This window comes from Giraffa tippelskirchi, chromosome 1 (genome assembly GCF_054371585.1).
Source record: "Giraffa tippelskirchi isolate mGirTip1 chromosome 1, T2T-mGirTip1v1.2.pri, whole genome shotgun sequence".
NCBI lineage: Eukaryota > Metazoa > Chordata > Mammalia > Artiodactyla > Giraffidae > Giraffa > Giraffa tippelskirchi.
Window position 1 is genome coordinate 149,264,909 of NC_137275.1, and position 17,286 is coordinate 149,282,194.

The window sequence follows — 17,286 nt, forward strand, 5'->3', positions numbered from 1 at the left end:
GAGTGGAGTGAGGTAGGGCAACAGCCGTAGGACATAACTGAGAGCAGTGAGAGCTGGGACTGGAGGCGAGACTTTGTTTTGTCAGGAGGTTTAATTTAAAGATTGGGACTTTGGAATCGATTGAAGGATTTGTAGCAAAATTTCACAAACTCATTTATATTTTAGAAGGAAAACGGATTGCTAGGAAGAATAAATTTAGGGTCAATGATGGCAGCAAAAAGATCAGTTACTAGACTATTAAAATACAGTCCCAACAAGATGACAGTGGATAGGGGAATAGTGGAAGTGTTGAAAAGTGGTGCCTTATAGTTTAAGAGCTAACGTGATTTGGAGATGATTTGGATGTGGGGTATGAGATAGAAAGTGACAAGCTAAGTGTGATTGTAAGGTTTTATGTCCTGAACTGGAAGAATAGAGATACCATTTACTGAGATGGAGGAGCCTGAAGGAAGAGTAGATTTTAGGAAAAAGTTAAAAAATTTTGGTTCTGTTGAGGTACCAATGCAGTATCCAAGAACAGATGTTAAGTAGACAGATATAGAAGTCTGGATTTCAGTACAGTGGTGTGAGCTAGATATATAAGTTTGGGGCCTTTAGGTATAGAGATGGCAGTTAAAGCCATGGAACATGATAGGAGATTTTCTAGGGAGTGAGTATAGATAGACAAGAGATCTTAAGACTAAGCCCTGTGTGTGTTAGTTGCTCAGTCATGTCCGACTCTTTGCAGCCCCACGGACTGCAGCACGCCAGGCTTCCCCATCCTACACTATCTCCTCGAGTTTTCTCAAATTCATGTCTATTGAGTCTGTGATGCCATCCAACCATCTCATCCTGTCATCCTTTTCTCTTCCTGCCTTCAATCTTTCCCAGCATCAGGATGTTTTTCAATGAGGCGGCTCTTCACATCAGGTGGCCACAGTATTGGAGCTTCAGCATCAGTCCTTCCAGTGAATATTCAGGGTTGATTTCCTTTAGCATTGACTAGTTTGATCTCCTTGCTGTCCAAGGGACTCTCAAAGTCTTCTCCAGCACCACAGTTCGAAAGCATCACTTCTTTAGCACTCAGCCTTCTTTATGGTCCAACTGTCGCAGCCATATGTGACTACTGGGAAAACCATAGCTTTGACTATACAGACCTTTGTAGGTAGGCAAAGTGATGTCTCTGCTTTTTAATATACTGTCTAGTTTTGTCATAACTTTTCTTTCAAGGAGTGAGCGTCTTTTAAATTGTGTGGTTGTAGTCATCATTCACAGAGATTTTGGAGCCCAAGAAAATAAAATCTGTCACTGTTTCCACTTTTTCCCCTTCTGTTTGCCATGAAGTGATGGGACTGAATGCCATGATCTTAGTTTTTTGAATGTTGAGTTTTAAGCCAGCTTTTTTCACTCTCCTCTTTCACCCTCATCAAGAGACACTTTAGTTCTTCGCTTTCTGCCTTTGGAGTGGTGTCACCTGCATATCTGAAATTGTTGATAGTTCTCCTTGCAATCTTGATTCTAGTTTGTGAGTCATCCAGCCCGGTATTTCGCATGATGTACTCTGCATAAAAGTTAAATAAACAGTGTGACAATATACAGCCTTGATGTACTCCTTTCCCAGTTTTGATCCAGTCCATTCATTGTTCCACATCTGGTTCTAACTGTTGATTCTTGACCTGCATACAGGTTTCTCAGGAGACAGGTAAGATGGTCTGGTATTTCCATCACTTTAAGAATTTTGCACAGTTTGTTATGATCCAACAGTTAAAGGCTTTCACGTAGTTAGTGAAGCCAAGGTAGATGTTTTCTTGGAATTACCTTGCTTTTTCCTATGATCCAGTAGATGTTGGCAATTTGATCTCTGATTCCTCTGCCTTTTCTAAATCCAGCTTGTACATCTGGAAGTTCTCTGTTCATGTAATGCTAAAGCTTAGCTTGAAGGGTTTTGAGCATTACCTTGCTAGAATCTGAAATGAGTACAATTGTATGATAGTTTTAACATTCTTTGGCATTGCCCTTCTTTGGGATTGGAATGAAAACTGATGTTTTCCAGTCCTGTGGACACTGCTGAGTTTTCCAAATTTGGTGGCATATTGAGTGCAGCACTTTAACAGCATCATCTTTTAGGATTTGCAATAGCTCTGCTGGAATTCCATCACCTACACTAGTTTGGTTTGTACTGATGCTTCCTAAGGCGCACTTAACTTCGCAGTCCAGGATGTTTGGCTCTAGGTGAGTGATCACACCATCATGGTTATCTGGGTCATTAAGATCTTTTTTGTATAGTTCTTCTGTGTATTCTTGCCCCCTCTTGTTAATCTCTTCTGCTTCTGTTAGGTCCGTAGTGTTTGTGTCCTTTATTGTGCCCATCCTTGAATAAAATGTTCCCTTGGTATCTATAATTTTCTGGAAGAGATATCTAGTCTTTCCCATTCTGTAGTTTTTCTCTATTTCTTCGCATTATTCACTTAAGAAGGCTTTCTTATCTCTCCTTGTTATTCTCTAGAACTCTGCATTCAGATGAGTATATCTTTCCCTTTCTCCTTTGCCTTTCACTTCTCTTCTTTTCTCAGCTATTTGTAAGGCCTCCTCAGAGAACCACTTTTTTTTGCATTTCTTTTTCTTGGGGATGGTTTTGGTCACCACCTCATGTACAATGTTATGTGTTACAACTTTTTTTTAGGGGTTTTTAAAATACAAAATACTTATTTATTTTCGGCTACACTGGGTCTTTATTGCTGTGCACAGGCTTTCTCTAGTTGTGGTGAGTGGGGCCACTCTCTAGCTACTCTAGCTTTTCATCGCGGTGGCTTATCTTGTTGCAGAGCACAGGCTCTAAGAGCATGGGCTTCAGTAGTAGTGACTTGTGGACCCTGAGCAAGGGCTCGGTGGTTGTGACACATTGGGTAGTTGCTCCATGGCACATGGAATCTTTCTGGACCAGGGATGGAATCTGTGTCACCTGCATTGGCAAGTGGATTCTTATGCCCTGCGCTACCAGGAAAATCCACAACTGTTGTTTTATAATAAATCTTGTTATATAGTGTAGGAGTGTTTCTCAGCCTTTTTATTTCCATTATTTCTATTCCCCTCAGGAGCCTTTTTAGACGCTTTCTCCTCTTCTCTCTGTGAAGTTAAATACTAAAGGAATAAGATTTTATCAGGTAGGACTGATTTTGGACAGCCACAAATCACTGTAATAGCTAAGATTTTTTTCCTCCAGGAATCAATTTTTTCTCTCCTGGGGGCAGTATTGCCCCTACTGAGAATGCATGCAGTAGAACAAATCCTCCCCTTGTTCTTTTTATATAGGAGTGCTGTGCTGTCCTTTGCCTTTTTTTCCAGTGAAATTTAGAAACTTCTTACTTGGCAGTTTACAAATCAAAAGAAAGTGAAAAACTTCTACCAGTAGGACTCTACTGGTGGAGGAATTTTATTGGGCTTGTATTAATTCTATACGTCAGTTTGGATAATTGACATCTGTACATTACTAAGTTTCCTGATCCTAAACATAGTATAGCAGCAGGAAGAAACTGCAAACATGGGTAATCCAATGATGATGAGTGAGTAGTTAAAACTTTTTCTGAAAAGAATATTCACACATTTACCAGTAAGTTCTAACTCTATCATATATGAAAGGGAACAATAATTCCAGTCTTATGCAAGCTTATTAAAATCAAAGGTAAAGAGAAAACTCTCCCCAACTGATTTATGTGTATAACATATGTTGGATATATAACCTATCAAAGATAATAAGAAAAAGAAAGAAAATTAGACTGATTTGAACATAGATATGAATTAGACTGATTTGAATCATAGATTATGAACATAGATAAACAGCCCCTAAACAAAATTTTAGCCAACTGTATCTGGTTGTGTATAACCAGCCTGGACAAGTTAAGTTTATCTTAGGAATGAAAGGTTATTTTTACACTAGAAAATAAGTCAGTATCCTTTATCACACTAGCGGATTAGCGAAGATCCCCAGGTGTATGAAGACTACATGTATCAGTGTATGAAGACAAAGATACAATTCAGCCTCTATTCATGTATAAACTCTTCCTAAACTAGAACTAGAGAGCTTTTTGAGTGAGATAAAAGGTTCCAAAACAAACCAACAACCAAAAACCACACACAGAACACAACACAGCAGCTGTAGCTTGTTTAATGATAAAATGTTGACCTCCAAGTTGCGGGACAAGGTATTGATGCCTCTGTGCCCCTATAACCGTTATTATGAAACACAATGCTAGGAATTCTAGTCTATACAGAGAGGCAAGAAGAAGAAAGAAATGGTAAAACTGCTGAAATAAATAAGCCCATCGTTACTTTTGTGCAAATATGGTGTAAAAGTCATGATGGCATGATTGTGTAAATAATTTATTCATAGATTCTTTGGGATTTTTAAAGAAAGTTTAAGAAGTGTGACTCTAATAAAATATTTTTAAAAAATCAGTTTTACTTCTAAACACCAGCAAACAGTGCTTTAGACAGTGAAATTAATAGCAGAACTATTTATAATTGAATCAAGAAATATGAAGTTCCTGAATTAAATCTGACTGGAAGAAGCACAAGACCTCTCATGAAAAACTGTGACTCTTAGTAGAGAGAATATGTCAGGTGTGTGTATGTCTGAGTGTGTATGTCATAACTTGAACTCTGATTCAAAAGTTATTATGGAAATACAAATTACAGTTGACCGTTGAACAACACAGATTGGAACTATGCAGGACTGCTTACCTGTGTGTATTTTCAGTAGTAACTACTCCAGCAGTTGGTTGAATCTCCTGATGCTGAGGAACTGTGGATATTGAGTGCCTACTGTGAATTATATACAGATTAACCCCTGTGTTGTTCAAGGGTCAGGTGTATTCAGAATAACCAATAATTCCTTTTTTAATTGAAGTGTACTTGATTTTCCATAATATTTTCAGATGTAATACACTTAGTGATTCAATATTTTATAGATTATGCTTCATTTAAATTTATTACAATACAAAGGCTGACTTTCCCTATCCTGAACAATATATCCTTGTTGCTTATCTGTTTAACACTTAGTAGTTTGTATCTCTCAATTCCATACCAAGATATTCTTGAAAAAGAACAAGTTGGGATAATTTGGCCACTAGGTATGGAGAGTTAGTACAAAGCCATGGTAACAAAGACATGCTCACTAGAATGGTGATAAACAAATAAACCCAGAGAACTGAATAGAAGAGCCCACATCAGACTCATGCTTGTATGGAGACTTGACCTCTGATCACTGAGGAAAGGCCAGCTTTTTAAATAAACCCTCCCGGGACTATTAAATATCCATACAATAAAAGTAAGTTCAGAACTGTGTATTTCTCTGTGTACAAAAATGAGTTCCAAGTGGATTAGTGACCCAAATGTGAAAGGCAAAATTATAAAGCTTTTAAAAGCTTCAGAAGATGACATAGGATAATGTCATTATTACCTCAGGATTGGGAAAGATTTCCTAAATACAAAACAAAAAGCACTAAAAGAATGATAAATTGGACTACATTAAGAATGTGGGATTATCAAAAGTTGCCATAAAGAGAATGAAAAAGTAGACTCAGAGTATGAAAAGATATTGTAATAAGCAACAGAAACATAGTATTGAAAATGTTTGAAGAACGAATCAGTAACCTTTCCCTTAAGTTAGGTATGAGGGATTGGGGAAGAAATGCACTGAGGAAAGCCTCTGTATGTTCTCAAATGTTCACATTATTTTCTCTAAACTGAACTTGTGTTTTATGCGTTCATCTATATATAAACACATTTGCTAACAAAAATGGAAAGAAATGAAAACTATAAACACAGTTACTGTATTATTAGTTTTCTAGGGCTGATACAATTTACCACAGACTGGGGGACACAAACAACAGAAACACATTTTCTCGTAATTCTGGAGCCTAGAAGCCCACGATCAGGACATCTGCAGTTTTGGTTCCTCTGGAGGCCTTTCTGCTGGCTTGCAGATGGCATGGTCTTTCCTCTGTGCTTTAACATCCATGTCGTCTCTCTGTGTTTCTCAGTTTCCTCTTCTTATAAGGATACTAGTCAGATTGGATTATGCCCACCCGAAGGGTCCCATTTTAACTTCATCTGCTCTCTAAAGGCCTTTTCTCCAAATACGGTCACATTCTGAAGTGCTGAAGAGGGGTGAGATGAGGACTTCAACATACACGTGTTTGGAGAGCCATAATTCAGCCTTAACACTGATTACGTAGTAAAGCTTTGAATAGCAAATGGGTACTTGTGATTTAGATAAAATTTCCCAAGCCAATTTTTGGATTCAAAAGTGCTGTATCTAAAAAAAAAGAGAGAGAGAAAAATTGAAGATAAAAGTAAAGATGTTTTGCTCTGGAGAAGTGTGTTAAATGCCTCAAAATATGGATTTAGTACTAATGTTAATTATGTGTGTATAAAATTGAAATACATTTTTTGAAAAAGTGATAAAAAGCAATTCCTGAATTATTTTACTGTTTTACACAAATACTCTTAAAAATAAATGTACACCTATGTGGGTAAATGTAATTTTAAATAGATCTTTTATAGTCTCATCTTCATCCCTAAGAAGTATAAATTCTAGTTAGTAAAGAATTTTTTAATCTTTTCACTGGGGAAAAAGAGGATGTATTTTATTTGGTCATATGTGAGACAGATTTTCCTTGACTTACAGTGGGATACATCATGATAAACCCATCCTAAATTGAAAATGTATGAAGTTGCACTATCTTAAAGTCAAAAAATCATAAGATGAAACATTGTAAATTGGGGACCATATGTTTTTTTTTATTAGGGTAAGCTCTAGATAGCACAATGTGGGAATTCCTAAAATTTGCCCCACTATGCAAAATCATTCAAAGAAAACCATAGGTGTTATGCAGAGAAATGAAAATATTCAAAAACTTTGTAACACTTAAAAAGGACACCTAATAAAAATAGCAGCATGGTTTTACATGTTAACTAGTTAAGATATGCTATAATGAACATTGCATTTTACCTTAGAAGAGACCTAAAATTTTCTCGTGCAAGTGGGCATCCACAAGGGTTGCCTTATGTCAGTTATTACAAATGATGGGAGGAGAGTCATGTGAAATTGGAGGGAAAATTGTAATACCAGGTGTGGATGAATGTGACTCATAACACTTACCACAAGTTGAGGTAGCTGGTAGATGTTTGACAGTGTGTATTTTGTGTACTCCAGTATGGCTTGGGTGAAGATTTTCTTGTTCATCTTGGGTTTCTTGCAGATAAAATCACATATAAACAAACACAAGAGCCTTGCTATGGTCAAATTGTCGCTTTATGTATCAGTCATATTGGAACATATTTGTGTTTTGAAAAAGCACTGTAGAAGAGCTTACTGTACTGAATTCGTGGTGTCATTTATAGCCCCATCTTTTCCTCTTTTTATGTTTTGTAGGGATTCTCTGTTCTCTTTTTACTCAAGTTTTGAAATGACTGCCTAATATGTGACTATTACATAACATCTTAAGTGTCTTGGTGAATTTTAATTTCTTCCCAGCTAATAAACTGAGTGGTTTGAGTGTGGACTCAAGAGTTGTGCTTGAGCCTGGTGGATGATCACTGTGGTACACAGAAGAGTATCAGTTCTTTTGTTTCAAACAAGATCATTATGTTCAGTGACCTCCCTGTTTCTGGTATTGCTACTAGAGTACTGTTAAGCCTTCACCCGAATCAGTATTAAAAAAGCATGTGGATGGTTATGTTTTGGGGTCCTTCCCATTCCTTTGTTGCTTTTTATCCACCGTGACTTTTTTATTCCAAAGCTTCACAGCAATAGGCTTCCAGAAGTCTTTGTTCTTTCACTTTGTCTCCCTCGACTGGACTAGTCTATCCAGAGGAGGGAGAGAGAATGGAAGAACTGTGAGGGTAAATGAAATGGCTTCTCCCTGTTTTCGTGACCTCCCGCCACAGTTTCTCTAGATCACTTTCAAGACTCTCTTCTTCATGCCCTGGGCTGGAAAATCAGTTTTCCCTCACAGCTTTTCTCTTTCTAACCTTCTAGTCTAGGCATTCCTCTTTGTTTCTCCTGTCCTCTGTGCACACATTCCTCTTAAAACATATATCCCATTGTTCTGGGGTTTTGCAAAGCTGGCTTCTCTCTGTGAATAAATTGCATACTTCTTGAAGGCACAGACCATATCGTTATCAATTTTACATTTCTCCTACATAGCTCAGTGCTTGGCAGTGGTCACTGGATGAGTGGTTGAATGAATGAATGAATGAGGGGGGATTGAGGAGAGCTGTTCATGCAATCCTATTGTTTGTGTGTTCCTCTCATTTTGACTAAAATACATAATCTCTAGGTATCTTGGCCACTTGAACTTTAATATTATGAATCAGACTTGTGCATTCAAGCTTTTTAGCAGTACCATAATAAAAGTTTTGTTTGTTGAACCAGAGATTGTACACCATCTGTTTTTTTTGATTTTTGAAGAATGTTTTGTTTTGTTTTTACTCCAAATGAGCATGGGTAATTTGCAACTTTAGGATTAAGTTTTTATTTGATAATAGAGTAGTAAAATCCTGTTTTTCAGCTTGCTACTGTGAACTACAAACAATTAGTTTTGAAAATTTCAGATATTTATATATTCATCAAGTGGAATAAACTCATAAAAGGGGAGTGTAGTTCTTTTAAGATAATAAGGGAAATTGTTATGGCTCAGTTCTTGATTATTATTGCAATTGTAACTAATTTTTGAATTGTTTTTAAGACTTTCTTTTTCTTACAGGACCTCTTTGTTGTTAGACATGAATTGGCCATAATGAGACTAGCTGCCTTTATGGGCATTACAATGTTAGTTGGAATAACTGGACTGTTTTATACTCAACTAATTGGCATCATCACAGTAAGTATGTTTTTAATTTTAATGTAATGTGTTTATGAAAATATATCCTAATTATGAACTTAATTCTAAAAAGTTACAAAAAGTTTAGAAATTAAAGAGAAACTTACCCATAGTCATTTATATAGTACCATTTTTGTATGCCTGTGTAATTATAAAGTAGTTATAATCAGTGTACAGAGTGTACATATAATTTTGTATCCTGCTTTTAAAAATTAGCTTAAAGTAGTTTTATATGGCTACAAAATTCATGTATATAGTTTTTAATAGTTTGATATACTGTTTAGTGACTACACCATATTTTAATTAATCATTTTTCTGTTGATCAGTATCTACTATGCAGTTTCTTTTCTATATTACAAATAGCTCTTTGAACATCTCTATTTTTCTCTTTTAACTACTAATTTAAGGTAAATTCCAGAAAACAGAGTTGCAGGTATAAACATTTTATTAGTAAGTAAAGGGCTTTTTTTTTTGCATGTGTTTATTAGCCAAAGTGGACTTGTCACAACAGAAAAAATTTTAAAAATGTGAAAAATAACACTGAGAAAAATAAAACAAGAAAAAAAACAAACTTCCAAAAAACGTTTGGAAATACGCTGCATTTCAGATGTAAATAGGCTTTCTCATTTGTTATTGGTGGGGGTATAAATTAGTATAAAGTTTTTGAAGGTCAGATTGTCAGTGTCTATCAGAATTTAAAATGCACAACCCTTTTGGCCAACCTATAGATAGTATTTTTTTCACATGTGTGTATAGTATTTTTTTAACATGTGAAACATGTATATTAAAAAAGACTCATTATTATATATAACATATTATGTATAAAAGCTTAAGTGTTTACCAGAATATGTTCAGTGAAGAAAATGCATCAAAACTTACCATAAAGCAGCAGTAATCAAGAAAGTGTAGTGCCGGCATAAGGATAGATGAAGCAGAATCTAGAGTCCAGACATATAAACATATATCTATATGGTCAATCAATTTTCAACAAGAGTAGCAAGATTATTCAATGGTGGAAAGAAAAGTCTTTTCAACAAATGCTACTGTAACAACTCGGTATCCACATGCAAAAGAATGAAGTTGGGTCCTTATTTCTGTTATATGTAATTGCCATATATGTAAATTAACTCAAAATGGATCACAGACCTAAATGGAAGGTCTAACATTGTGTAACTCTTCAAAGAAAATGTAGGATTAGGCAGTGGTAAATCTTAGAGTAGGAAATAATATCCTAGATATGACACCAAAAGTGCAAACAGAGAAAAATAAGAATAATTTGGACTTAAAACTGTAAACTTTTGTACTTCGAAGGACTCTATCAAGAAAATGAAAGGACAGCTGGCATAATGGGAGAAAGTATTTGCACATCACATATCTGATAAGGGACTTGTATCTAGAATAGATTTAAAAAACTCAACTTAGTAATCAAAAGATAACCTAATTAAAGCATGGAGAAAGAATGTGAATGGCATTTCTTCAGAGAAGGTACAAATGGGCAATAAATACATGAAAAGATGTTCAACATTATAAGTCATCAGGGAAATGAAAATGAAAACCGTGATTAGGTTATCACTTCTCATGCATCCTTGTTGTTCTTTAGTTGCTAAGTCTTATTTGACTCTGCAATCCTGTGGACTGTAGCCTGCCAGGGCCCTCTGTTCATGGGATTTTCCAGGCAAGAGTACTGGAGTGGGTTGCCTTTTCCTTCTCCAGGGGATCTTCCTGACCCAGGGATTAAACCTGCATCTCTTGTATTGGCAGGTGGATTCTTTACCACTGAGAAGCTCTCTCAGTGGGAAGCTCTCTCACACCCACTTGGAGGGTATAATAAAGACAATAACAGAGGTGAGGATGCAGAGGCATCAGAACCCTCATACACTACCAATGGGAATGTAAAATGGTGCGTATACTTTAGAAAATTGGAGAAGGCAATGGCACTCCACTCCAGTACTCTTGCCTGGAAAATCCCATGGATGGAGGAGCCTGGTAGGCTGCAGTCCATGGGGTCGCGAAGAGTCGGACACGACTGAGCAACTTCACTTTCACTTTTCCCTTTCATGTATTGGAGATGGAAATGGCAACCCACTCCAGTGTTCTTGCCTGGAGAATCCCAGGGACGGGGGAGCCTGGTGGGCTGACGTCTGTGGGGTTGCACAGAGTCAGACATGACTGAAGTGACTTAGCAGCAGCATACTTTAGAAAATAGTCTGACAGTTCTTTAAATAGTTAAACATAAATTATCTTTTATTCAGCAATTCTAATCCTAGGTATATACCCAAGAAAATTGAAACACATGTTCACGCAAAAATTTCTATATGAATATTTATAGCAGCATTAATCATAATAGGCCAAAACTGAGGCCAAAACTGAAAGCAGTCCACATATCTATCAGCTGATGAATGGATACATGAAATGTAGTGTGTCCATAAAATGAAATATTATTTGGCCGTGAAAAGAAGTGGAGTATGATACATGCAACAACATGGATGAACCCGGAGAGCCTTATGCTGAGTGAAAGAAACCAGTCACAAAAGGTCACAGATTTGTATGATTCCATTTATATGAGTACCAATACAGGACTTGTATCTAGAACAGAAATTCAATGGGGGAAGGAAAAGTTTAACAACATGCTGCTGAGACAACTAGTTAGCCACATACAAAAGAATGAAGTTGAGCCCTTAACTCGTACCATATATGTAAATTTACTCAAAATGTATCATAGACAAGATTTACATACAATGGCATAAATGCATACATGTGCATCCCAAACCTTTTTCACAATAGAGCTGCTACTGTTACCCTAGAACGTTCTCTCATGCCTCTTATCAGTAGATCTATGTGCCATGAAGAAGCAGCATTGATCCTGTTTTTTTTTCCATCATAGATCAGAATTGGTTATAGAACTTGATTCGTATCCATTTATCTAGGTCTTCTTTCATTCAGCATAATGTTTTTTGATTCATCCATGTTTTACTAGTACTGATAATTTCTTTTTATTACTGAGTATATTCCATTATATGACTATACCACAATTTGTTTATACAGTCTATTAATAGACAACTGGTCTAGTTCCAGAATTTGGTAATTATGAATAAAAATGCTGTCAACATTCTTGTCCAAGTATTTTTGTAGAAACATGTCTTCATATCCTTGGTAGATATCTAGGAGAAGAATTGCTGGTCACTTAAGATAGGTTTATCTTTTATTTCATAAGAAACTGCCAGGCCTCTTCCCCAAGTGATTGTACCATTTTGCACTCTCACCAACAGTGTATGAGAATTCTGGTTTCTTTACATACTCATCAATATTTATTGTTGCCAGTCTTTTTAATTGCAGCTGTTCTGTAGGTTTTAATAATAAACGGTTGTTTTAATTTACATTTCCTTGATGACTAATGATATTTAACACTTCTTCATGTGCTTATTAGTCATTCATGGATTGGATGATGTCTGTTTAGATATACCTTTGTTATTATTCAGTGGATTGATTTATTTTCTAATATCTCTTGTGATTTATCTAATGGTGATGATAAATAATATGATATTAATCACATTCCTGTGGACGAGAATAGATCTTTCCCTAAAATCTTTTTTCTCTGCTTTTATATTCACTCATAATTATTACTTTATAGTCCAATCATAAGTTGAGTCTAAATTGCCAGATTATGCTTGCATTTTTAAATTTCTACTTTTGAATTTTTCCAAATCATATTTATATTTCCTGAAATGAAGTTTCTCTGATTTCCCCAATTTCCTATGGTTAATGACTGGAAATGGACATTTGAAAGCATTGCTGTTAAGACTAAAAGTTAACTTCTGAGAGTCATCAGGCTTATAGCTGACAGTAACAATTCCCTTCTCACCTAAGCAGTCCTAGTAGCTTCAGAAAATCGGGTTTGGCAGCATAGGCTTCAAGATCATTTAAAAATTTCTGCTCTCAAATTTTAGTATAACTTCTGAGTTGGACATAAAATTACTTATCATATCTTATTCACTTCTGAGTTGGACCTAAAGTTATTTATAGTCTAGTTATATAATTTATATATTTATTTATGCTTTTTAAAGGATATACAGTATCAGGTTCCTTTCTGACTGTGCTCCATAGTACCAATACATTAATATTAATTTTCAAATTGTATGATGTTCTCTTTTGCTATAGTATTGAACTACATTTCATTGTCTTTCTTAAGATAGGGATATTGGTTTTAAGATTGTGACATTTCTAAAACTGAGTGTGTCTTTGTTGCTCAGTCGTGCCAGACTCTTTGCAACCCCGTAGACTGCAGCCTGCCTGGCTTTTCTGTTCATGGTATTTTCCAGGCAAGGATACTGAAGTGGTTTGCCGTTTCCGTCTCCAGGGGATCTTCCCAACCCAGTGATTGAACCCAGGTCTCCTGCTCTGCAGACAGATTCTTTATCAGCTGAGCAACCAGGGAAGCCCATGATAGAAATTCCATTTGTTAAATAAAGCTCTCTCCCAAAGTTTCATCTCTTTCTGTATACATATAGTAGATAGGTCTCATTTCTACAGAAATTAAACATTTGTGAAACATTTGAAAAAGAATGCAGGTATTGAGAGACAGAATACATTCCATTTGCTAGGTCAGCCTTTAGTCACTGCACTTCCTCTTGAATCTAAAGGCCCCCCCCCAAAAAAAAATAGTAAATTTCAATTGCATTTACCTGGGCTCTCATGTTGTACTTCAAGTACCACTCTTTGATGAAAAAAAATTTTTTTTGTTTCCAGAATGTGCTACTAGCCACACTGATATAAGATTCTTTAGGGCTTAATTATATAAAGTTGTTATGCATTCATTGTTTAATTTTAAATCTAATGAATTGATTAGTATTTAAAATAGTATTTAGTGTTAAAATTAAAGTTTAAAGTAAAGATTTTTGCTTCCTTTATAAAGTTTGCTTGCTGTTTATATATTCCATTTGCTAGTCCAACCTTTAGTTACTGTACTTCCTCTTGAATCTAAAGCCCTAAAAAAATTATAGTAAATTTCAGTTGCATTTACCTGGGTTCTCATAGTATACTTCAAGTACCACTCTTTTTAATGAAAAACAGTTTTTTTTTTTTAAAGTTTCCAGAATGCACTACTTCCCACATTGATTTAAGGTTCTTTAGGGGTTAATTATATAAAGTTGTTAATGCATTCAATATTTAATTTTAAATCTAGTGAATTATTCGTATTTAAAATAGATTTAATGTTAAAATGAAAGTTTAAAATATAGATTTTGCTTCCTTTCTTTATAACATATGCCTCCTGTTTAATTTAATGAAAAAAATTGATACTACCTATAGGATATTTCACATCTGGACATCTTTTTATCACTGTCAGAATCCATGGATCTCTCTTTACAGTGTGAAAGTAGTGACGAATTTGTCAGCTAGCATAAAAAAGAAAAAGAGGAGAAGGAATCATGGTAAATTTAATCCTTCCATTGATATGTTTCTCCTTCCCCTACTCCTGTACCCCAAAGACCAAGATACATTTTGGGAAAACACTGGTAGGAGTATCATTTCATTATAGAAATTATGTAATTACATAGTTTGAATTAGACAACATATAAGCAGAACAAATGCTATCTCTATTTAGGTTTAGATTGAAGTTTTGAGGAAGCTACATGTTAATTTTCAGTAATTTTTCCCCTATTATCTGCCCTTACTTGGAAAAATAAACCATTTCCTTCCTGTATAAGAGGAAAAAATCCCATCTTCTTACTGATAGTAGGAGGTAACAGGATAATGGTAGTAATGATAATCCAGTGTCATTTTAGACCTAGCAAGAGCAGCTTACTGTGATCCAGATAAAATAATTAGAAATTACTTAAAATTTAAAAATATTGGATTTGTGATCCCATTTCCAAGGTTAAAAGATTTCAACCCAGCCAGATGTTTCTATGAAGCAGACTAATCTTAAACCCAGTTTTCAAGGATTACCTTTGATTATTTTTAGACTTAATTTTAAAAAGCAAGGTTTAAATATATATTCTTGCTCCTTTTGACTAAAATTAATATTGAAGTTAAAAGTGTTTTCAAAGTCTGCTTTGAAACATTCTTTATTTAGGGAACAGATTATTCTAATTATTCCTCACTTAGACTATTTAGCCTTTTTGTTTGTTTCTGAATGAAATGGATAGTGATGTTATTAGTGTAATTGCTGTTGTCAGTATTTCTTATCATGCAGTAGTTCACACACAGCCAAGAATAATGTCCATTCTGATGAGCACCAGTACTAATAGTGCTGGATGATTGTATTAGTCATGTTTTCAGTCACTGGGCTTGGAGAGAGTTAATCAAGAAGCCTGTAACAGCTGGTACAGCGCCTTCTGGTGAGGGTCTGACAGTGAGCTATTGTATACCATGACACTGTTCTGACAGTTTATCTCAATTTTGTATACACGCATTTTTATTTTCAGGGCACTGTGGAGTTTGTGTAAAAGCTGAAGCTTTTGATGGTGTCTCTGGAGCTTAGTGCTTTTCTCAGTTGTGGTGAGGTTGAGGGTAGGGTGGGGAAGATATATTTAGTTGCAATTTTGTAAAAGGCTTTAAGTTCCCAAAGACAAAAATTTTGAGCTTTTTATATTTCGTCTCACAGGTATTATTTTTGGACCACTACTTAAATTACTGAAGATAGCTTAAAGCAAAGCTTTTCAAAATAAAAGGAGAAAATGTTTTCCTCCCTAAATACTCACTCATGATTACCTAAATAAATATAGACAGAATCACAGATGCAGGAGTGACTTTAATTTTAACTTGATTATGTCTTACAGTGAAAAGTATCTTATGTTCAAAATGTTAAATTAGCTTAAATGAGATTATCTATTAAATAGCATTCTTATTAATCAGAGTACTATAGTGAACTTATCTGCCTTTTAGACATGTACCCAAAAATGTAGTCCTAAGACTTATAATGAAATTTTGCTAAGTGTCCCCTAAATCAATGCAATGAATTAAGTGTTCAGTACAATCTCTGTACAAATTATGTTTGGTTTACTCAGCTCCAAATCAGCATTGCAAATATGGATACCATTGCCAATTATGCTGAACCTAGCTCACTTACATTTCTATAAAGGGAGTTCTGTGCAGCATTTTGTTTTCCATTCTGAATTATATTTTCATTTAATAAAAACAAAATATGTTTCTAATACAGCATTTCTAATTATAATATTATAGGAAGTATCTGTGTAGCTTTTTAAACCTAGAAAAATCATTAAAATTTAAAATGTTACTTCTTATATGCTTTCAGTATCATATTCTAATATTGGCTAAAATATTTCTTTGAATTTTGGGTACAGTAGAGACCTGTATAGAAACTAGGTTCACTCTAGCAAAAGAATTAGTTTAAATACATGCTAAGTTACATTGCATAGTAATAGAAAAGCTTTCTTTCTAAAAATGCCTGCTAGCATCATTATTATTATGTGTGGAATTGGATTGCTCTTTAGCATAAAACTGTTCCTGTGTGTAAATGTATTTATATTACATCCTCTCTCTTTACTCAGTGTAATTAATTAACTATTTCTGATAAGATTAAAAGTCATTTAAAACAACTTAGATCTATTTCTGTACTTTTTTAAATAGGAATAGTGCATTTTAATTTTCTTAAGGCGTGACTAATTGCTTCAGTGATTAAGTAGATGCTGCTTTTATTTGGTAAGGAAGCTAAACATTTATGAGTTTCCCTTTTACTTGTGATATTTCCAACTTTATTATTTCATGTTCTGAATCCACATGAATTTTTACTCTGACTTTACAACTTATAGGATTGGAGAAAACAGTGACCTTTATAGTTAACTTGGTAGATCTTTTTCCACAGTGATTATGTTTTTCTCTGTCACGTTCTGTCACTATATTACTTACTCCTCAAATCCAAGCCAAAGGGGCACGTTAGCCCATCTTCTACTGGTAACAAAAAATCTTCTTGAAAGTATAATTTTGTATTAAAAATGTAAGGATAATTGACCTTGAGTTGATTGTTGGTTGCAAGCATGAGCTTTCAGCTGTTTCTAAATAGTGTATCGGAGAAGGCAATGGCACCCCACTCCAGTACTCTTGGCTGGAGAATCCCATGGACGGAGGAGCCTGGTAGGCTACAGTCCATGGGGTCGCTAAGAGTTGGACACGACTGAGCAACTTCACTTTCACTTTTCCCTTTCATGCACTGGAGAAGGAAATGGCAATCCACTCCAGTGTTCTTGCCTGGAGAATCCCAGGGATGGCAGAGCCTGGTGGGCTGCTGTCTATGGGGTCGCACAGAGTCGGACACAACTGAAGCGACTTAGCAGCAAATAGTGTATGGCTTACTTCTATGTTGTTATATATGATCATCCTCTCTGACATCTTCTGTATATTTCTATATAATTATTTGTTATATATTTAACTGTCACTAGCCTGTAAGCTCTTTGTTACTGTA

At 35.2% G+C, this 17,286-nt stretch overlaps 1 protein-coding gene across 1 annotated transcript in view; it reads left to right on the forward strand.

Annotated features, from left to right (window-relative positions):
* ZDHHC21 (zDHHC palmitoyltransferase 21) overlaps window positions 1-17,286 on the forward strand; it is a 65,039-nt gene that overhangs the window by 40,234 nt on the left and 7,519 nt on the right. Inside the window, exon 9 of the mRNA XM_081570097.1 lies at window positions 8,748-8,864. Within this exon, the coding sequence (XP_081426223.1) occupies window positions 8,748-8,864 (117 nt within the window). The remainder of the gene's footprint in view (window positions 1-8,747; window positions 8,865-17,286) is intronic.